Source organism: Xenopus laevis, chromosome 5L, assembly GCF_017654675.1.
Source record: "Xenopus laevis strain J_2021 chromosome 5L, Xenopus_laevis_v10.1, whole genome shotgun sequence".
Taxonomy (NCBI): domain Eukaryota; kingdom Metazoa; phylum Chordata; class Amphibia; order Anura; family Pipidae; genus Xenopus; species Xenopus laevis.
The window spans coordinates 50,197,465-50,221,719 of NC_054379.1; the positions used below are offsets into that span (position 1 = coordinate 50,197,465).

At 35.5% G+C, this 24,255-nt stretch overlaps 1 protein-coding gene across 1 annotated transcript in view; it reads right to left on the reverse strand.

The window, feature by feature from the left end:
* The window catches only part of LOC108716692 (androglobin), a 122,205-nt gene that overhangs the window by 27,850 nt on the left and 70,100 nt on the right, over nt 1-24,255 (reverse strand). Inside the window, exons 20-26 of the mRNA XM_018263054.2 lie at nt 22,831-22,998; nt 18,539-18,662; nt 15,967-16,098; nt 15,149-15,242; nt 12,531-12,662; nt 10,363-10,516; nt 1,798-1,985 (exon numbers count right to left, since the gene is read on the reverse strand). Coding sequence (XP_018118543.1) covers nt 1,798-1,985; nt 10,363-10,516; nt 12,531-12,662; nt 15,149-15,242; nt 15,967-16,098; nt 18,539-18,662; nt 22,831-22,998 — 992 coding nt within the window. The remainder of the gene's footprint in view (nt 1-1,797; nt 1,986-10,362; nt 10,517-12,530; nt 12,663-15,148; nt 15,243-15,966; nt 16,099-18,538; nt 18,663-22,830; nt 22,999-24,255) is intronic.

Here is a 24,255-nt window from a genome sequence, read left to right on the forward strand (position 1 = left end):
TTGCGAATATTCTGCCGTTAATTTTGTCTTTCGTACATTTTGCAGTTTAGTAAACCAGGCCTTAATGTGTACGTAGCGTTATTTTCAACAAATGTGATAACTGGCGATAACATATTCTTGCGCAAGAAAATTTAAAAATTTATATTTACCGCAGGTTAGTAAACTGGAGAAAACATATTTGGCGACAATTTTGTCTATATTTTGTGTGCATATTTTTACCGCGCTTTAGTAAACGGACCCCTGAGTCCTTTAGGGTCTTATGACTAATTTCCTATTTCTTTTCAATATTTCATCAGCCCTTAAGAATTTTTAATATTTGTATTCTTTGAAGTCTTAGAGGATTTTATTCTTAAGATCACTGAAAATTGCATCTATATATATATATGTACAATAGTTAGAGATGGAATACATAGATGTAGTAGATAAACACAGGAATGCCATTTTCTGCAGCCCTAGTTATACATACAATTCTTGATTTTTAATTGATTTGCTTTTTCTCTGTAATAATAAAACAGTACCTTTAACTTTATGGTAACTAAGCTGCAAAAATCGCTTCAACTACAGTAGGTGGGTGACCTAAGACAGTTTACATTAACTAGCCACCATCTTTGAACATGATGGGGCACATTTACCTAGGGTCGAATATCGAGGGTTAATTAACCCTCGATATTCGACCGTCTAAGTAAAATCCTTCGACTTCGAATATCGAAGTCGAAGGATTTTGCGATATTCCTACGATCAAACAATCGAAGGAATAATTGTTCAATCGAACGATTAAATCCTTCGAATCGAACGATATTCCTTCGATCAGGAAATCGTTAGGAAGCCTATGGGGACCTTCCCCATAGGCTAACATTGGCCTCGGAAGGTTTTAGGTGAAGAACTAGGGGGTCGAAGAATTTTTTAAAGAGACAGTACTTCGACTATCGAATGGTCGAATAGTCGAACGATTTTTAGTTTGAATCGTTCAATTCGAAGTTGAAGGTCGTAGTCGAAGGTCGAAGTAGCCCATTCGATGGTCGAAGTAGCCATATTCGACCATTCGAAATTCTAACTTTTTTTCCTCAATTCCTTCACTCGAACTAAGTAAATGGGCCCCGATGTGTATTCTTGGGGATTACATATTAATCAGACGTTAACATTTGTCTGCTGTGTCTTTTTGGATGTTAAACATGAAATTGTCTTTGGCTCTTTGATCTGGAACATTATTGCATGAAACTGCCTTTTAACTTGATCTATATGAAGAGCCACTGCCTTTACACTGCTGTGCTCTAGGGACATTATACAGGGCATAGCTATATATTTAACCTGCTGTATACTCTGGGACAGCATGAATAAAGTTGCTACATAATGTATAAATTATTAATTATTTCTTAATTATTCATGGAAATAACTAATTAAACAAATATGAGTTTGCCTCTACTCTGCTCTATTAGCATTTGTGTATATTGATGGCTTACTTTTAATCACTATTTATTATAATAGTATATATGATACACTTCACAGGCCCCAATGTGTATCCTAGACCCTGAGAGACACAAGAGGTAGGGGTGGTCAGCATTTTTCCTGTTTGTTAGGACTGAGGCATCTCTTTTTACTAAATGTTACCTATAAGTTGTGCAAAAATTCCTATTCCTATTATGATGTCACAAAAGTGGAAGGTGGAAGTCGGAAGCCGGCAGTGTAAGGTGGCACAAATGGGTGTGCAAGGTCGGCCCGAAACCCGACCGACCCGCAAGTAATCTCACGGGTCCCGCGTCTATCGGGCCGGCCCGCACATCATTAATATGAAGTTACCTGAAAATGATGTTGTTATCATTGGGGAGGTAATAGTCTCTGATTTCCTTTACAGAGAAGTTGTTGGTTACAGCATCACGAGAAAGAGAAGGAAGAGGTTTGCAGGCCCCAATCAGTCGAAGTCTGCACTTCCCAGATGATATGCTGAAGTCGCCAGAATGAGCTTCTGCCACAAATGTGTAGCCTTTCTGCAAGTAAAAAAGACTACAATGAAAGCTGAAATACTTGGAAAATTACAATTTATGTTATTTTTGCAGTCTAGCTGTGTTTTTTTTATAGCTATCCTTTACAAATGCATTATGTAGAAACTGTATTTCTGTTTTTTATTCAAAAAACACTATTCCCTTTTTAAATCCCTTCAATGTAATTGGTCTAAAAGCTCTACTTTGCTGATATTTGTAGGTTTTTTAAAATTAAAATAATTATATTTCTTAGCAACAATAACTGAGGGAAGTAAATCAAGTTGAGTTAAAAGACTTTCTAGTAGATATTGATATCACCATGTGATTTATCATTTTATTGTCCAATTTAAAATACTTGCTATATTCCACTCCAAAATGAATGCTTGCAGATTTCCAGGGCAAGAGTGAACAAGTATTACACAGTAAAGCTCCCACACAAAATGATGGGATCTAGCTGCTGTTTCATCTTAGTACCTAATGACATGTGGGAGATAAGATACAGCAAATAAATGTTTTGTACATTTTCAGAAATGTCATTACAAACAGCTAAATTTCGTAACGTGCAGCTTTGGAGTTTTGGGTAGAAAGACAGTCAAAGTCTACATAGTTTTCTTGGGTTAACCTAATTTTGGGGGCTTTTACACATGTGCTTCCTTTGCAGTAGCTAGTATCCATATATATATTGGGCATCAAATTATTTAGATGACACCTGGCATTCATATTTAGAATGTTTTGTCTCAAAATACATGTAGCGGATGAGATGCTGAGTTTCAGTAGCTTTTCAGAAATGTCATTAAAACACTAACTTTCCAGTTAATATGGCAATATGGAGACAGACACACTATTTATAATTGTCAAAATGTTGATTTTTCACAAATACTTGTTTTTCTGGGATAAATTTGATGTTTGTGGCTTTCTCACCTTGCTATCTATAGTATGCTGAATTCTGAAACAAAATGGTAATGTATTGCTGTGGGTTTATGCATTTGCTGGGTGAGGTCAGGTCATCTATACAGGTAATGAATAACAATACAACTACACATATTTGGTACTGGCATGTTCAGGAGACAAGGGGCTTTCCAAATCAGTGGTAGTTATGCACACATAATATGTTTTATGATATGTGTCTCTATATATACATATACACACATTATGTTTTCCTAGGTACATTTTCCATTAATAAACTCCTATACATGTATGAGATCAGTTATCCAGAATGCTCCGTGTCTGGGGTTTTCTGGATAACGGATATTTCCATAATTTGGATCTTCATACCTTAAAGTGATATGACACTAAAAAAGTACATTTTAAAATATGAATGTACATATAGGTCATAAAGCACTGTGTATCTTGTCGGCGCTATATAAATAAATGATGATGATGTTGATTGTTTTTGAGAGGTTTGTTTTTGTAAGTTATTGAAGTTTCTGAAACTGACTGTTTTGCCAACCTGACTGTCCCTTCTCAGCCTTTCAGTTAGAGTTTCTAATGCTAACCGATTCCTGCTGCCAGTACTGTAACTAGAGGGGGGCAGGCCCTGGTGCGTGACGCGCAGCCGGGCCCCGCCCCCCTCCGTACACACCGGATTTCAGTGGCACGCGAGCTGTTGAGGGGCCCTGAGGGGGTGCGGGCCCTCGCCACTGCCTGCTGCACAAATATGGCAGCCCCCTCATATAAGAACATGTGACACCAGACAGGTAATGTAAAAGCAATAGCTTTGTGGAAATACGTTATGGCAAAGTTATAAAGTTATAAGTAGCTTTCAAAGGCAATATTTTAATAGATGTAAAAAAGAGTTTACTTCTGGTGTCAGTATCTCTTTAAGTCTACTAGAAAATTATGTACACATTAAATAACCCCAACACACTGGTTTTGCTTTAATTATATCTTAGTTTGGATCAAGAACAAAGTGCTGTTTTATTATTACAGAGAAAAGGGAAATCATTTTTAAAAATTTGTATTATTTACATAAAATGAAGTCTGAAGAAATGGTATTTTCGTAATTGACCAAAGAACTCAAATTTTGAGAGGATTTCATATTTTTTTTTCAGATTAAGCATTTTTTTCCTGTTCATACTTTTTATATTTGGATTTTTTAATAACTTTCATGGCATTCCTGATATTAGAGAAAATTAGTTTAATCAAGGTTTCAAAAAGCGTTAAGTGTGACCTTTAATAAATTGGTGTCCCAGTGTTCAGACAGGTACCAGAGCAACGGCAGCAAAGGTAGCAGCACGGTTAGCAAAAGGATAAATAAAATGTCAAGGTAAAAATAAAGATGGGAGGTCAACGGAAACAGATAACTTTTATATTATAAGACAGTTAAATTCCAGGAGAAAACCTTAATAGGTTCTTAACAGCCTTAAAGTGATTGTTCACCTTACAAAACTGTTGTTTAGTTTGCCAGAAATAAAGACTTTTTTATAAATGACCTATTTTCTATGTGACCGTTTTTCTAATATTGAAGTTTAAAGTTTTTTGGGGGTTTTTTTGTCTTTCTAAAGCAGCTCTGGGAGGGGACACAGACTCTTTAAACTGTTCAAAATTGATACATTAGTAGTTGATACAGTTATTATCTTTGGACTTGCTGAGCAGAATCCCCGATGTTCATTAAATGCAGCTGTTACAATTGATACAATAGCTGCTAATACTCCAAAGATACTGCTGAAAAATGTATCAACTAATATAGCAAATTGTAACAGTGTTGCACCTGGAATACTGAGCTGCCTGACTGAAACACCAGAGGAATATACACTTTAAACTTCAATTAAGAAAAAATAGTCAAAAATCTTTAAAAAATTGAAGGCAATTGAAAAAGTCTTTGGGGCAAATTCACTAACCTCCGAAAATTCGCCAGCGACGGCTTCATTCACAGCGCAACACTTCGCCAGGCGTAGATTCACTACAACAACGTGAATTCACTAAAATCCGAAGTTGCGTCCAGGGCGGCAAACGCTGGCGAAGTTGCACTAGTGTTACTGCGCCAAGTGAAGCGAAGTTGTTGCCTAATTTGCATGCGACGGGAAGTTAAAGTTCAATGGACGTATAAATAAAGTTGTTATATTGCCCTACACATGAGCCCAGTGTATAGTTTATGTGCCATATGTTGGTAAATGTAGGGGGGAAGCCAGTTACCCCAAAAAAAATGTACTTTCTTTTTCAGCCTATCACCCTGAAAAAGCATAAGACGCTAGCTTTTTTTGGGACTTGGCTAATTTTCAACTATTTTTTTAGGAACTCCTATCTACTCTATTGCACTTCGCCTGGTCTGAGGTGGTGAAGGCAAGTCTGGCGCAAGCGATAACGTTCAGTAAAATCCGCATCTTAGTGAATTTTGTGTAGTTACGGCCATTCACCAGACCGCAAATTCGCCAGGCGTTAGGGAACGAATTACCGCTAGAATCTATCTCCTTCGCTAGCGAATTTTCACCCGCGTTACTCACTTCGCCCTTTATTTCTGGTGAACAATCTGAAAGCAACAGAACTGAAAATTGTGTTTGGGAGGTGAACAGCCCATTTAAATAGGTGTTTTCAGATTACTGAAAGTGTAGCACAAAGTTAGTAGCAGCAGGGCCTTAATTTAATTAGAGTCCAAGTCCCTGTATTCAAGTCGGTACAAAGAGCCAATACATGGAAATAAATAGTAGTGGAAAAAGTCTGTAAAATTAAATGCAATTAGGAAAAAGTAATTCTGCAACAATAAACGCTGCTTCCCAATATGTTGTCTTTGCTATTGCCTGGTTAAATGACAAAAACATTACAACATGTTACTTTGAGATTTTTCTGGCAAAAACACACAAGCAGCTGTAGCATATGCATAATCTTTGGATGAAGACAATTGATGAGTCTGCCCTTGGCAATTATTGGCACAAAAGGTAGCTGTCACAGGTTTTAAACAGATTTTAAATGGCACTACTTTTCATGGGAGATAAGCACAAAGCATCTGCTACTGAATTGGTCATAAAAAGAAGCTGGTTTGTTATTTGTAAAACTACATAACAAAAGCATGTTTACGGTACTGAGTTTAAAAACAAAAATTGTTCCTCTATGAGAGAAACACACAAGTTTAAAGATAAGACGATGAATACATAAAAAGAATAATTCATACAAATGAATAGAAAGAATGGTTGAGCTGACTCTTACTCCTCTATGGATTTTTTTTAAATGTATTGCCATTGGAGGAATTATATGGTTTAGGGGACTGGTTGCTGTTAAAGAGAAGCTGAAAGACAAAACATCTGTTGCTTGAACTAGTGATGTGACTTTCAGAGGAAACACTGACATGTGAAGGGTACAAATGAGCACATTTTTTGTACAGTTCTGCTAAGAAATTTGTTTTGTCAGCAGCAGACATTTCTGCAAATTCGGCCCCCCCAAAAAATGCAAAGTCATTATTAGCCACACCTTGACATCGGCCAATGGAATTAAAAACCTCCCCAGCCCACCGAAGGAGCAATTCTGGCTCTTTGTTTGGAAGTAATTGGTCACATACGAGCCCTTTCTATGTAGAACAATTGTAGATAGTGGAATGGAGGTACTGGTGGATTTCAGACTGCGGAGAAAAGCAGGCCAAGAATCCGCTCCTCTGCTGCTGCTCTGCCTGCTCCTAGAACATTGCCTCCACTTGGGTGCAGGAAGACACTATACATTTTGGTGTTGAAATGAGAGTTTTTGCCAGGGGCGTAACTATAGAGGAAGCAGACCCTGCGGTTGCAGGGGGCCCAGGAGTGTAGGGGGCCCAGTGAGACCCTAATTAATTAGCAATTTTAATATATCTTGGTAAAATAGGCCAACTTATAAATATTTTGGGGCCCTAAATTGAATTTGCTATGGGGCCCAGTAACAACTAGTTACGCCACTGGTTTTTGCATTTACTCTGAAATCCAGTGTCTGCCTGCACCCAAGTGGAGGCAACACTTCTGTGTGCAGACAGAGCAGCAGAGGAGGAAGGGAGATACACATAGTTTGGCACTGACCTAACAAGATAGGGCAATGTATATATTATTTATACCGGCAGCAGGTTATTGTTTGTCTCCCTTTCCTACAAAAGAATTTAATGATAAGATAACCCTGGTATATGTTTCAAGTTTGACACTATTTAATGATGACATTGGCAGACTCAGACTCTAAAGCTGGCCATAGATGCAACGATCCAATCGTACGAATCATCGTACGATCGGACTTTCCCATCTCCCGACCAGCCACTAACCATTCAGATCAAAGTCTTACCAGTCAGATTAGTTAAAGAACAGATCAGCAATGTTCTGCCCCTGACAGCAATCGTACGATATCTATGTCCAACCAAAGCTAGTGACAGTCTCCCACTGAAAATCGTACGATCGGCAATATACGCAGAGATATTATCGGCAACCGACAGAAATTTTCAAACCTGTCCAATCGACCAAACAACCGATCTCCGCCGGACGAAAAATGTCGGGACTCTCCACACATGGTTCGAAAATCGTATGAATCCTCGATTCGTACAATCAGATCTTTGCGTCTATGGCCAGCTTAAAGGTTGCCATACACGTTCAGTTTAAAGCTGCCAATAGTGATCCTTTAGACTGATTTGGCAGCTTCTCTGCCCGTGTGTGGGGCGTCCAATGGGTCTCCCCAATCAATTATCTGGGCCAAAAATTGGCCTGATATCCATTGAGCAGGTTTGATTTTTCCCATGATTGAGGACCACATTGGATAGTCCATTTCCTTCGTATAATCGGATTGTTTGACCCTAGGGCCAAATGATCGGATTAACCCGATATCGCCCTGCCGTTAGTGGGCATATCAGGGAAAGATCTGCTCTTTTGCAGAGGTCATTTATGGCCACCTTTATTAAGGAAACAAGGTGGCATTTACTAGGCAGAAAAACAAGGGTAGAGTCTAGTCTAGATTGCAGGCATGATGGTATATGTCAGATTTAGCAATCAGCAAATATGCCAAATAACAAATAACATTCATCAATATGCATATATAGCTTAATTTCAAATTGTGAGTAAAAGTGCACTTGTATTAGTAAATTCTCTCTCTGGTCTTTAGAACAAGAGGGCCCCAGGATGGATATGGATCCTAAGGATTTTATATAGCCCCCAGTCTTCTCAAGGGCATGGATTTCTTTAAATAACATCATCATTTTTTTAAAAATGCAGTCACAGAACTCCACAAGGATTCCACCCTCCTGGATGTGCCCTCTGAACAATACGCCCTAGACAGGTAATTATCCTGCTTACCTGGAGTTCTAACTCTGAACTGTTGTTATTGCTATGTAAAAAAAATTACCAATTACCGGTAATAATAAATGAGTCCTTTCGTGTTTCTGCACAATGCAGCAAAGAGAACATTATTTTTGGAAGAGCCCTGAATGTACCGAATAGACCAGTGATGTACCGAATAGACCAGTCACAGGTTAGTCTTCTGAGGTGACTTGTTAGACCAGTGATATATGTTTAAATGATTAATATGGTAACATTTCTATAACCTAGTTACCCAAGACCGTTTTCTCCTCCTTGATTGAATTATTGTCTTATCCTTCACAAGGGCATTGCAATACTTATTAATTCACCAGGGATTGTCAATGCTTAGACTGAGTTTATATCAGCTATCAGGTCTTGTTCCCTATAGCCTATTCCTTTGCCTCCATATCATCTTTTATAATATCAACATCTTGTGTTTGTTAAAATTTTCAACAAATTCAAATGAATACAGAATTACTGTGACAATAAAGTCCATGGAAAAGCAGAGATTAAGATACTATGTAATATATGAAGCTCAAATTTTTATAGAACAACTAATATTTCATAGCATGTCTTACTGTTGGGAAGCTGTTTATCTAAACATGCCCTTCTTTCTGGATAAAGTCACAAAAGCAAAACTGATTCATCATGTCACAGTTAAAAGTGATGTTAAGCAAAAGTGACATTGTACTGCTCAAAGGACATCAACATGCTGACAATAAGGTAAACTACAGCTTGTGTTGGATACGCACGCCACAAATATCTTTTTGCTTGTTTCATAATTAATTCTTAAAAGATAGAAGTATGTAGGGCATCACTGAGCAGTAAATGTGAATCGAACTGTCTTGTACACTGAAATATGATTTCAGCTTTAACCTTGCATTAAAAACAATTAATGCCATAAGTGGAATTCCAAATCTTCCAAGTGAAACCACAGTAAAAGATTCATTATTCTATATAAAAATGAACATAATGAAGTATATCTTACATTTTATCAATGCTAAAAAGTAAAACCCTTTATTTAATCATTTATTGATTTTGGCCCTTGAAGTGATATAGGATACCAAGTTTTGATTTTTTTATAGGCTATATACAGACTGTAAAATGTCAGGAAATTTAGAGAGCTTGGTAATTTTTAACTTTCAGATATTATATAGCAGAGAATAAAAGAGTCTAAATGACATTTCTTTAAATATATGAATTAACACTCCTAAAACAAAACAATGTAACAGGAGTCTGGTCTCCGCTAGGTCTCTTAAACAGCTGGCATGTAACATTGTTTCAAAAGTAAGACCTCTGTTTGACTTTAACAGCAAATACATTTACAAACAACTTAGAAACATTTGAAAAAATTCAATTAATGTATTGTACAATGGAAAGTTGTTTGACAACTTTGTGTTACAATTTCTTTCAGCTTGCAAAAATAGTTTTGGGATGACAGACCTCTTTAAAGGAGAACCAAACCCTTTATATTAAAGTCCCCTATTCCCCTACCCTACATAGACTTCCTGCCCCCCCCCCACAGCCTAGGTGTTACCTTCTGTAAATCCCCATAACTCTTTACTTACCCCTTGTTGCAGATTTAGCGCATCGGAGTTCATGGGCGCCATCTTCTTCTCTTTGGTAATCTTCGGGTCTTCTTCCAGTACTTTGGCAATTCCGGTCACTTTCGCGCATACGAAGTTGTCAAGAACCGAAAGACTGCTCCAACTGCGAATGTGCAGATATGGCGTTTACTTCAAGAAGATTACCGAACAGAAGATGGCACCCATGAACTCCAATGCACTGAATATGCAATGAGGTGTAAGTAAAGATAAAGATAAGCAAGGAAAGCTCTGTATCACAGTGTGCCATGTCTTCTAAATATATCAATTATTTTCACTTGGGTTCCCTTGAATTTCAAAACACAACTTCAGTTTGTCAAAGTGCTGGACTGAGAATGCATAATATTTGAGTTATATTCAGCTAACAAAAGTAAAGAAAACTGTACTTCCAAGGGTGCTGATTTATTTCCATACAGGGCTCATTTAATTTCCAAGCACATTTTACATTTGCTTATATTAAACACATACACGTGCATCAGTGTATTGTTCAGCTTTGGCATTAACCTTGTTTTTTACACTAATTTATGTAAAAAAATCCTATATGCTTACCTTGTTCTTAGTATAAATATGAGGTGCTACTTTGTTAAAAACCCATGGCATTTCCTCCAGTGTATCATTATCTATGACATGAAGAACACAGACTGGAATAGTGGTATAGATCTTCGGTACTATTAGCATGTCTTCACATACATTAAATACTTCTCTACAAAAAAAAAACATGTAACGAAAAACATGATCATTTGTACAGTTAAAAAAAAATCTTAGTAACATACTAGTAATTAACTTTTTTCTACTCCCTGTAATTTTATTGATGCATTATTGGTGTGAAGTTGATTGGAAAGCTATGCTAATCCTGACTACATACAACGAAACCTCAATTTTATATCCCCTTATTTTACGTTTTCCCTCATTTACACAGTTTTTGTGGTCCCACCAATATATATATCCCAAAATACCTTTCCTTGATTTTACATTTTACACTTTTTTTTGCTCCCCATAAAAACGTAAAACTGGGGTTCTACTGTATACAGAAATCGATTGAATAACATCAGTTTTACTCCTCAATCACTATGGGAATGATTTTCTAAAATTTAGATTTCTATTTTGTCACAAATCATATTTTTCTCTAAAAATTCACGTTTTTTATTTCTCTAAAAAGCTAAAAATTGTAAATTTATTCAGTGTAAAAACCACAAAAAACTAATACAAAACATCTCCAAGCAAAAGCAGTCAACGTCCCATAAAAGTTTATGGGAGCTCAGCTGATTTTATTGGACATTTTGTTTTAACCATTAAGGTTTTCCGGGATTGTTTGCTAGTAATTATCTGAAAAAACAGAATTTTTAGAGGTTCTCTTTTAATGGATACCTTAGCAATAGACAAAGTTAAATCAAGCGTAAGAAGTAATAAACAGCTTTATAATAGTAATTTAATGTATATAACGCGTTACACCATTTTTTCTGCTTAAAGGCATACTGTCATGGGAAAAATTTTTTTTTCAAAATGAATCAGTTAATAGTGCTGCTCCAGCAGAATTCTGCACTGAAACCCATTTCTCAAAAGAGCAAACAGACTTTTTTTATATTCAATTTTGAAATCTGAAATGGGGCTAGACATATTGTCAATTTCCCAGCTGCCCCAAGTCATGTGACTTGTGCTCTGATAAACTTCAATCACTCTTAACATACTGCTGTACTGCAAGTTAGAGTGATATCACCCCCTCCCTTTTCCCCCCAGCAGCCAAACAAAAGAACAATGGGAAAGTAACCAGATAGCAGCTCCCTAACACAAGATAACAGCACTCAATAGTAAAAACCCATGTCCCACTGAGACACATTCAGTTACATTGAGAAGGAAAAACAGCAGCCTGCCTGAAAGCATTTCTCTCCTAAAGTGCAGGCACAAGTCACATGACCAGGGGCAGCTGGGAAATTGACAAAATGTCTAGCCCCATGTCAGATTTCAAAATTGAATTTAAAAAAATCTGTTTGCTCTTTTGAGAAATGGATTTCAGTGCAGAATTCTGCTGGAGTAGCACTATTAACTGATGCGTTCTGAAAAAAACATGTTTTCCAATGACAGGATCCCTTTAAAGTATTTTAGACAGCTTATTGCTAAAGGTGGCTTTATGAACCAGCACAGACAATCTATTGGAATCTCCATTCTAAGTTAGGAGTTACGTTAGCACAATAGGCGAAAATTGTGCTTTAGAGGCATAAGGAGCAGGAAGTCAACTTGTATCTCATCAGAACTGCAAGTCAGCCTCATATTTTGAGAAAACTACTTTAGTGCCCAAGGAAACAGCACCCAAGGCACATTATCAACCCTATGACTAAGTTACAAGTGACAGAGGCTTTCAAAATACAGGGATACAAGTCAAGAGATTTCTTGGTGCCATGTCCTCCAAAAGTGGAAACTATAAAGGCAGATTTTTGGATTCCTTTACAATGAATAAATCATAATTTCTGTGAATATGAAAGTGACAGGTCACAAGAACTGAAAAAAAGAAATGAAAGTGGAACTAAGAATAGATGTACAGCCATATGGTTCTTTTGTATTAAATAACTTTACAGTCATTGTTTACTTCTTTAGCAAATAAAGAAAGATGGATCTGCTTGGATTAAAACAAAAATTTAGAAAGGGGTCATCTCAGGTTTTTGTATATAGATCATTAAAATGTTACTATGTTCTCCATTTTAATAAAATAAAATCATTACCTGGATAAAACAAACCATGAATTAGCAGGCTGATCATTGTAAGATATAGTAAAATCGCTGAACGATATCCTATAGCGTTCATCCTCAGAGCAGGAGTATTCACAAGAAGAAGAACTGTGTTTAAACATGTATCTGAAAATAAGAATAAGATGGTGGTTGCACTAACAATCTACTTTAAAGGAAAACTATACCCCACCAAACAATGTAGGGCTCTATAAAAAGATATTGCATAAAACAGCTCATGTGTAAAACCCTGCTTCATGTAAATAAACGATTTTCATAATAATATACTTTTCTAATAGTATGTGCCATTGGGTAATCCTAAATAGAAAATTGCCGTTTTAAAAAATAAGGGCCGCCCCCTGGGATCATACGATTCACTGTGCACACAAACATACCAAACAAACTATACTTGTTAGGTCACATGAGCCAATTAACAGACAGAGTTGTGTCTTTTGCTTCCACACTTCTTCCTGTTACAGTTAGAGTTGTAGTGTTTCTGGTCAGGTGATCTCTAAGGCAGCACAGAGACCATCACGAAATGGTGGTTCAGGGCAAGAGATGTAAAAGGGAAAGATACACTTAAATATATAGACCATTTTGGTAAGATTCTTTAATATGCCACTTAATATGATGTAAACTATCTGTTGCGAAAGTGTTCATTTTAGGGGTATAGTTTTCCTTTAAGGGAGAGATTTATTAACAACTGTGATTGTTTTTACTGTGATTCATGCAAAATAATGGCAATGGCAAAAAAACCACACAATTTACAAGATTTATTTTTAAAAAAGAAAAAAGTCAAAAGTAAGTCAATGGGAAAAGTGGTTTCACCAAAATGTATTTGTTTTTTACACCAATTGTAATTCAGATCTTTTGCAGAGATTTTTTTTTTTAGAAATATGTGAGTTCCCAATTATGTTACTTTCAGTAATTTCAAAGTTCCAAAATAGAAAATAGTATTTGAAATAAAAAAAGAGGTAAAAAAACAGTCTTTATTTAAAGCGACACTGTCATGGGAAAATTTTTTTTTTTTCAAAATGAATCAGTTAATAGTGCTGCTCCAGCAGAATTATGCACAGAAATCCATTTCTCAAAAGAGCAAACAGTTTTATTTTATATTCAATTTTGAAATCTGATATGGGGCTAGACATATTGTCAATTTCCCAGCTACCCCAAGTTATGCGACTAGTGCTCTGATAAACTTCAATCACTCTTTACTGCTGTACTGCAAGTTGGATTGATATCACCCCCTCTCTTTTCCCCCCCAGCAGCCAAACAAAAGAACAATGGGAAGGTAACCAGATAACAGCTCCCTAACACAAGATAACAGCTGCCTGGTAGATCTAAGAACAGCAATCAATAGTAAAAACCCATGTCTCACTGAGACACATTCAGTTACATTGAGAAGGAAAAACAGCAGCCTGCCAGAAAGCATTTCTCTCCTAAACTGCAGGCACAAGTCACATGACCAGGGGCAGCTGGGACATTGACAAAATGTCTAGCCCCATGTCAGATTTCAAAATTGAATATAAAAAAATCTGTTTGCTCTTTTGAGAAATGGATTTCAGTGCAGAATTCTGCTGGAGCAGCACTATTAACTGATTCATTTTGAAAAAAACATGTTTTCCCATGACAGTATCCCTTTAAATAAAATACATCATCGATAAAATACTGTGCCACGGAAGCATTATGTTAATGCCAAATCTCAAATTAACATTTAACAAAGTCTTTTTTAATTTAAACCTTTAACTCTTTGGGGCACATTTACTATTGGTCGAATATCGAGGGTTAATTAACCCTCGATATTCGATCGTCAAAGTAAAATCCTTCGACTTCGAATATCGAAGTGGAAGGATTTACCGAATTTCCTCCGTTCGTACGATCGAAGGAAAAATCGATTTTAATCCATTGATCGAACAATTTTCCTTCGATCAAAATAAGCTAGGAAAGCCCATGGTGACCTTCCCCATAGGCTAACATTGATGCTCGGTAGCTTTTAGGTGGCGAAGTAGGTGGTCGAAGTTTTTCTTAAAGAGACAGTACTTCGACTATCGAATGGTCGAATAGTCAAACGATTTTTAGTTCGAATCATTCGATTCGAAGTCGAAGTCGTAGTCGAAGGTCGAAGTAGCCAAAAAAAATACTTCCAAATTCGAAGTAATTTTTATTCTATTCCTTCACTCGAGCTAAGTAAATGTGCCCCTATGTCCCAAAATTACCATGCTCCACTAAGATAAGTAAAATCAATGTTCCCAAGTAGTATATAGTATTTCAAAATTAAAATAAAAAGAGAAAAATGCCAATAAAAACACAGCTGGTTTATTGGTATGAACATGCTTTAATATGAATTTGTTTCTATGGTAAAATATTAATAAAATACATCATCCATAGTACACTGTGCCAGGGAAGCATTATGTTAAAGCCAATAATTTATTTTGGCAACTACTGGAGAACCGGTTAATAGCAAACAAAAGTTTAAAAAATAAACTGTAGTGAAATTCATTAGGGAGTTAGGGTTGTGATAAGTCAATTTTATTTAGGAAAGTTATTTAGGGAAGTTACAAAGCATTTTAGAATCAGCATCGTACATTAATACTACTACACATTTTGGAACTTACCTCAAAAGAGAAATACCATGTTGTTCAGCATTTGGTTCAAGCGCATTTCTCACTTTTTCTAGGGTTTCTTGAACACAACTCTTTTCTTTGGTTCCTACGCATATAAAGAGAAACCTAGCAATCTTTTTTTCAAGCGTATATGTATGTATAGAGAGATTATAGGGCTGATCTATCAAACAGCATTTTTTGCTGAGCAATTCATATTTAACAATCTGTTTTTCCTGCTTGAATCCTTGCCAGAATCCTTAATCCATCCTTGCACAGATGTCATATTTTGGACAGATTTAGATTCAGGCATCATTGTTTAAAGTTAGTGACTTTAGGTCAGGCCATGATGTATTCTAGGGATGCACCAAAACCAGGATTCGGAACGGTTTTCGACCCTTTTCATCAGGATTTGGTTTCAGTGGAACCTTGTGCCTGTCTGAACCGAATACTTAAAATCATGTGATCTTTTGTCACAAAACGGAAAAAAAAAGGAAGTAAAACTTTTTTTGCTGCACGCTACACTGGCTCTCTTTTTCGCTCCCCCTCACTGATTTGCATATGCAAATTAGGGTTTGGTTCAGGATTCGCTGCATCCCTAATTGAGTAGTGCTGCATCACTATTATAGTTATTCCCAACTTCTTAGGCCATATCTTTAGCAAGGTCAGTAATTGAGTAGCGCTGTACCACTATAATAGTTACTGATGGAATCCAAAAGAACTGTAACATTTTGTCTTTATAGCTATTGTACTCTACGCAAGGAATGTCAAAGTCCTCAAATTATTTGAAACAAAATATCCATAAAAATAAGACATATTTACATGCTTTTTACCTGCTTTTCTAGACTGCCCAAATTTTCTAATGTATATTCCTCTCCAGCAAGCCTGTAATTTCATTGCAGCTGCTTCTTCTTGGCTAGTAGCATCTCTCTTTTGCCAGGATGGTGGAATTTCATATTTAGTATCTTAAAGCAAACAAATAATTCATCAATTAACTTTTTTTTCTTAGTTTGTCCAGTAATAATGAAATGATACAACTGTCTTGTGACCCCGTTAAACCTGGCAATTATATATTTATCTTTGGTTTTTGTACCTGTATATTCTCTATATATATAGTATTGTATAGTTTGAACATGAGATCTGCATTATATGTGATTAAAACTCATTGAATGAACTTTTATTTTTCTGAAACCCCAAGTAAAAGGGGTGAGCAGTGTGTGGCCATTTTTAGTAAATTTTCATCTTGCAAAAGGCCCTGGTTGAAAGGTACAATAGCATCAGAAAATGATAATTTACTTACACCTTAGAAGAAATGTTTTGCATTTACATTCATTTTGAAAATTACATGCATATTGTTTCAACCAACAAAAAAAATATATTTTTTAACAGTAATATACTTGAGGCTCTATCTACTTCAGTCCAGCCTCTATCAGTTTAGATGAAATATGATTAGGCATATCGGGTGGTTCTTTTATGCAGTGCCAAATTTTAGTGAATAAACCCCAATGTTCCACACCAACGCGTGCATAGATGTAACAGGTGCAGACTGTTTGCATTATTGCTATTAACTATTACAAGCTGCAAATATAAACCCAGATCTAACATACAGTTTTCATACCATCTTGAGGACTCAGTGACTGACAAACAGCCTAATTGTTTGAGCACAGGCATTACTGATCCTCTTGTTTTCTGTACATACTGAGATCCTAAGTATCCTAACAAGGATGCAATGGTGTAAGCTGTCATTATAGGTAAAATTGATGTAACAACATAAAGGTATAGGATCAGCTATCCAGAAACCGTAATCCAGAAAGCTTCAAATTACTGGAAAACCATTTCCCATAGAGTCCATTTTAAGATAATAATTGAAATTTTTAAAAATGATTTGCCTTTTCTATGTCATAGGAAGACAGTACCTTGTACTTGATCCAAACAAAGATAAAGCTAAGCCTTCGACCTTTGACTACGACTTCGAAACGAACGATTCGAACTAAAAATCGTTCGACTATTCGACCATTCGATAGTCGAAGTACTGTCTCTTTAAAAAAAAACTTCGACCACCTACTTCGCCAAGTAAAACCTACCGAACATCAATGTTAGCCTATGGGGAAGGTCCCCATAAGCTTTCCTTGCAACTTCTGATCGAAGGAAAATCCTTCGATCGATGGATTAAAATCCTTTGAATCGTTAGTTTCGAAGGATTTAATCATTCCATCGAACGATTTTTGCTTCGATCTTCAATCAAATGAATTGCGGTAAATCCTTCGACTTCGATATTCGTAGTCGAAGGATTTAACTTCGACAGTATAATATTGAGGGTTATTTAACCCTCGATATACGACCCTAAGTAAATGTGCCCCTCAAATTAATGAGATCCATATAACAGAAAGATCCCTTATAAGGCAAACCCCAGATCCTGAGCATTCTGGATAACAGGTCCCATACCTGTACCAGTAAGGACTTTATTGATAAACTTTTCTGAACAGAAATTATTTATTATTTTATTATTATACATCATCAGCCATTGTCAAGTAGTTCCCTAATTGTACATAAACAATGCTTGATATATACTATGGAGGCTATTCTGACATCAGAAGGGGGATGCTTTAAATCCTATATACAGTAGGTAATGCACAATAACATTTTAAAGCAATACTGACACCTGAAATTAAGGCTTTTACATTACCTGTCTGATGTCGCATGTTCCAGTATGAGGGGGCTGCCATATTTGTGCAGCAGGAGTCTGTTAACATTGGAAACTTTAACAGGCTGAGATGGGACAGTCAGGTTTGTTAAACAGTCGGGTTTAGGAACTTCAACTAACAATTACTTACAAAAACAAACCTCTCAGCAACATGAACTATAGGTAACTTAATATACATTCATATTTTAAAAAGTAGTTTTTAGTGTCAGTATCACTTTAACTAATGATATATACCAAGCAGGTCTTCGGGAAAGGACATCCATTTCATAAAGGTTCAACATGGTTGTCTTATGATACACACCTCCCATATGTTAAAAAATGTACAAAGTTTGCCCAGGATCAGTAACCGATTGCAGCCAATAGGATGCTTGCTTTTAAACAGGTAAGCAGTAAATGCTACATGCTGATTTGTTGCTAGAGATGATAAGAAGTAAAAAAAACATTGTTCCTGGTATGACATAACCCCAATAGGGTGTAATGTAATAAAAGGTCTGAAGTTTGCCCACATCGAATAACTGAATCAGATGTTTACATCTTATTGGTTGCTTTGGGCACATTTATGTAAACTTATTACATTGTTATTGTTACATAGTTATTTATAAAACCAGTATCACTGTTGATATATCCACAATGGTAATTTGGAAATGCCTAAAATGCAGTCTCATTTATAATACTTTTAATTTCAGAAATATACACACTACCTGTATTTTTTGTCAAAACAAGGTCAAAGTCCAAGGTGAGAGCTCTGAATGCAAATATCAGGTCCTGTGTAACTTTACTTCCCATGGCTTCAACGAAAACCTGCCACAAGGCAGTTTTGAATATCTAATTTTATACATAAAAAACAAAGAATATTAATATATGTTCTATATATAGATCAGTAAGTAAGTAGATTGAATTTTATAACATTAAACATAAGGCCCAACCAAGTGACCATTCATCCTACATGATCATTCAAATAGCATTGTAGAAAACAAACAAAACTTATTAGCATTGAGTTATACTGTAGGTTACATTCCTGTTATTCTGTTTAACATGTATCTTGTCTGCACTAGACAGTATTCAGCCTTTTTTTTTTTTACCAAATTAAAGATTATTTTGTAATACTAAAACATATATTTGTATAAAATTAAAAAAACTGAGTATCATATTTCTCTATAAACAAAACCAACAGTTTTTTCCCCAAAATAAGTGAAAATATTTTGTGAGCATTGTTTGCAAACTGTTGAGACCAATATTTAATTCACAGTGAGTCAAAAATTTAATTTCTTCCACTTATGATTCATCTCATCTACTGAATTACACTAATATCCTATGTTGGTAAAAATCAGCTCACAATACCGACATCTCTACAGGGAGGACCATTTACTAAACGTTGAATTTGAGTGGTATTAGAGCTTATAAACCACAATTAAACTTTATTTCTCTAAAAAAAAAAATATGAATATCTCTAATACCTCTATAAATTCTAGTTTTTTTGGACAATACCTAGCGAAAAAATATCTGAAAACCTCTATGGTTAAACAAAAAGGTCCAATAGGATTAGTGCTGCTCCCATTGACTTCTATGGGACCTCGATTGCTTTCACTTGCCGCAGATTTGTATTAGTGTTTTTTTGTGGTTTTTACAAGTAATAAATCACAAATTTTTTGAGTTTTAGAGAAATTTTAAAAATACAAATTTTTAGAGGAAATTATGATTTGTTAAATAAAAGGGAAATCGGAAATTTAGTAGATCGGCTCAAGAGTATCAAGTCAAGTCATTGAACTCTTCAAAATAGTATATGGAAGTATAAGTGTATAGAAACCTTTACAATAAACAAGTTAGAAACTTGGGAAACAGCAATTTTGTTTTCAAGTTCTTCTTTTTTAATAAGATGTAAAGCCATTATTAGGTAATGACTGTGCAGGGAAATACATTACATTTACTTCAGGTATTACCCTTTGTTTAATTATGCAGCTAAATAAAAGGGAATTGTTTGCTGAGTATAACAATTTCAGATGGTGAAATAAACTAAGAAAATGGACACAACCTTATACTTCTCTTGTTTAATTGTGCAAGACTACCTCCCATTCCAGTTACTTAATATCATTCATTTTCAGTTGCCTTTGCTAGCAGAGGCCCTAAAAATGTCATACCTCATACCACCAACCATGGTAACTGCCCACGTTATTCCAGACAAGCAAGTTTAAGTAAATATGAGCATCTCAGACTGATACCAGTTTGATACCTATGAATATTAGGTATGATTATGGTCCAATGACAACTGAAAAACGTCATAGTTAACCAAATAAACCCCAGTATATTCCTTACAAGATGCTAAATGGCATCACTTTACTTTTAACTCTGTGTTGTTTTAAATGTTGAGTTAAATTGTGCCTCTAAGAACACAACTTGTGATTTGAACATACAAGAGGCTCATTTACTAAACCAATGCAAAGTACAAAAAAAATCACTACATTGTATTTTATATTACTATTTTTCGGGATGCTTAAATCTTTAACTAAGTTGAAGAGGTGTGAAATTTCAAGAATAGTTCTTTTAAGTTAATGTTTTACAGAAATTGTAACGTTTAACAGTGACCAAAAAAGGCCAAATTTTACATGGCACAGTACTAAAATCGAAATCGATCACTTTTTTGTTCAGGGTGAAAAGACATGGAAGCCATGCTTAATTCGCTCACGTCATTGTGGTTACGATGTTTATAGCTCTGCAATAACAAATCCATTGCCCTACATTGTTTGAGATATTTCTATTCACAATGCTACAACTGGTCTTCATAAAAATCATTATACCATCTAGATATCCTTTCTCCAAGTTGCTCAGGTCAGAAATTCGCCAGATCAGCTTAATCCAAACTAGGGATGTGTCGAATCCAGGATTTGGTCGGGGTTTGGCCAGGGTTTACTCACCATGAATTTTTTGTTGTTTACTTTTTTTATTTTGTTTGATCATCTGTGGTTTTAATTTTGTTTCCCATACTATTTATTACTGTGAGATATTTATGTATTGGGAATGTCTACAATTAGGTGTTTATAACAACAGTAGATAGCTGCCAATAGAGGGCATGGTTAAATGCACCTATATTATATCTATTTGGACATTCTGGATACTGTTTTCTTATGCTTATGATTAAGGGCGGAAGTGCCTGAAACGTGTCAGGTGAAGTATGCTGCATGTTTTTTAATGTGGATAAATAAAGATACACTTTTTTAAAGCTGTCTGGTGTTGTGGAGCGCCATTGCTTTTTCCTTTATTCAACATGAAAGTGTACTGGGGATAACATTCACTAACTATTCATAACATGTCTAAGTATAAAATACAAAGCTCCTTTCCATTTCAGTACTCCATGCAAGTATAGTCTTTTGTGAAGAGAAGAGCAACTCATTGATTAAAAAAAGGTAAAATAATTCATATTTCTTTAGATGTGTTAATTTTCTATCACTAAAAATGGCCCAGGGTAAATGACCCCTTTTGACCATGAAATGGACTAGAATTCTTATTGGAATATGTTCCTGGAATACTGACCGATCATTTTCGTGGCTTCTAGCACTCCACCCATACTGGGGTTATTAGAGATAAGCTGGCTAAAGACGCAAAGATCTGATCGTACGAATCAAGGATTCATACGATTTTCGATCTGTAGAAATATGTGAAGGTGTGGGACAAATCCAAGGCAGCAACTGGACTGGAAAACTTCTTTATTGGGGATAGAGGTACACAACATGTTTCGGGCAGCGCCCTTTGGTTGATCGGTTGTCAGACAGGTTAAAAGATTTCTGTCGGCTGCCAATAATATCTCTGCATGTATTGCCAATCATACGATTTCCAGATGGAGACTGTCACTAGTTTTGTCGGACATAACTTTCATATGATTGCTGTCAGGGGTAAAACATCGGCTGATCTGTTCTTTTGTACTTTATTTGATCTGAATGGTTAGTGGCAGGTCGGGAGATGGGGAAGTCCGATTGTACGATGATTCGTACGATCGGATCTTTGCACTGAAAACATTTAGCATGAAGATAAATGAAAGCTGCAAAGCTGTGTGACACATACTGTAGCAAGTTGTCTGATAAGCAGCACTCCAATAATAATGCATTTAATAAGCAAAGTTTGGTAGGTTGTGCTGGACAGGGGCACATAAGATTATATTCTCTCTTTTCTTTACCCATACATCTATTTACCCAGGTTGGTTACGTCTCTATAAATAAAACAATGATGTGTCAAAACCGTCTCATCTAAAGAAATAGATAAAGGGAAACTCTCCCTATTATTAAAAAAAAACTGGTTAAAAATATATTCACACATATTTAATTAATGATTTTTCATACGTTTATTTTGATGTTTAAATATTTATGAGTTAATCAACCAAAGTTTTTTTTTCCAGATTAAAACAATATACTCATGCTGTGAATTGCTGACAGATTCCCCCTGGTCTTGAAGGCTGTTTCCAGCAAGTGTCTGCTATTTGCAATTCATAACAGACAAACAGGATCACTGAGCTGCTGGGATGAGTAAGCCCACTAAAAAACTATTTATATCATGAAAACTATAGCAAATAACAAAACCTATTTGTGAAAAGAATTACAGTTATGGAACCTGTTATCCAGAATGCGCAGGACCATTGATTTTCTGGATAACGATAATTTCGATCTTCATGCTAAGTCTACTAGAAAATCATGTAAATATTAAATAAACAATTGGCTGGTTTTGCTTCAAATAAGGATTATTTATATCTTAGTTCGGATCAAGTATAAGATACTGTTCTATTATTACAGAGAAAAAGGTATTTTTTTAAAAAAAAAATTTGATTTAGATAAAATCGAGTCTGTGAAAGACGGCCTTTCTGTAATTCTGAGATTTCTGGATAATGGGTTTCCGTGTAACAGATCCCATACCTGTATTAAAAATTGACTACAATATGCATATACAGGTATGGAAGGAAAAATTTGTAGGAAAAACAGGTTCCTGTTAACTAGATACATATCTTTACCTGGAAATGCTCTTTGGCTAATTGCAAACTGCCTCTTTTCTGTGGATAAACTGCTAATTCCAGCTCCTTTAGGGCTTGAGAAAGTTCATTTTCATTGCTAAATGTATTAAACACTTTCCAAACTGCTTTAAGTATATGCTTAACTTGTTCCATAAAGCGACAGCTTTCCTGAACCATAGAAGAAAATGAAAAAGAAATAAATGTTTTAGCTGAAATTAACAGAATAAAACAAACGATTGTAAGATATGTTCATGTGTCATGTGCTCACATCTGCTGGCAAAAGTTTAATAATTCAAAATACCAGAGACACTATTTTTCTCAAGAGTGCTTTTGTCCTAACTAGTCCTCAAATATTATACTTAAAGGGATGGTTCACCTTTACTTATGGGGGGTTATTTATCAAAGTCTGAATTTATCTCAAAATTTTCTGCTACAAACTCCTATCAAATCCGCTCGGGTTTTTTATGCTTATTTAATATTAAATTTTCCCGACAATTTGCTTTGCGGGAAAAAAAATCAAATTTTTACAATTTTTTCATCCGATTTTCACGAATTTCACAATCTTTTCAGATGTTTCACCGTACACTTCGGGGTATTGCCTGAAAACCCAGCGCACATCATAAAATCATTGGAACTTCTCCCATTGACTTATATTCAACCTCTACAGGTCTGAGATGCCGGATTTTCAGATTCTGACTTTTACATCCTCAGGGTTTAATAAATTCCGAAAAATTAGTGATTTTTTAAATGTCTGAAAAAATTACAAATTTTTCGTGATTTTTGCATTCAGAGTTTAGTAAATAACCCCCTTAGTATGTTAAAGAATAGCAAATTCTAAGTAAATTTAGAATTAGTCATAATTATTTATTTTTATAGTTTTTGAATTATTTGTGTTCTTCCTCTGATTCTTTCCAGCTTTTAAATGGAGATCTCTGACTCTCTAAAAACAAATGCTCTATAAGGCTACACATTTATTGTTATTGTTACTTTAAATTACTTTCTGTTTAGGCCCTTTCCTATTCATATTCCAATCTCTTATTCAAATCAATGCATGGTCAGATTACTGACATTGCAAACTGGAGAGCTGCTGAATAAAGAGCTTAATGGGATTCTGTCATGATTTTTATGATGCCATTTTTATTTCTACGTTATACTGTTTACATTGCAAATAATTCACTCTACAATACAGCAAGTGTATTTTTTTTTTAATTGTAATATTGGTGTGTAGGCAGTTATGTCAGGTCATTTTGACTTGTCATGTGCTTTCAGAAAGAGTCAGCACTTTAGGATGGAACTACTTTCTGGAAGGCTGTTTTTTCTCCTACTCAATGTAACTAAATGTGTCGCAGTGGGACCTGGATTTTACTATTGAGTGCTGTTCTTCTATCAGGCAGCTGTTATCTTGTGTTAAGGAGCTGCTATCTG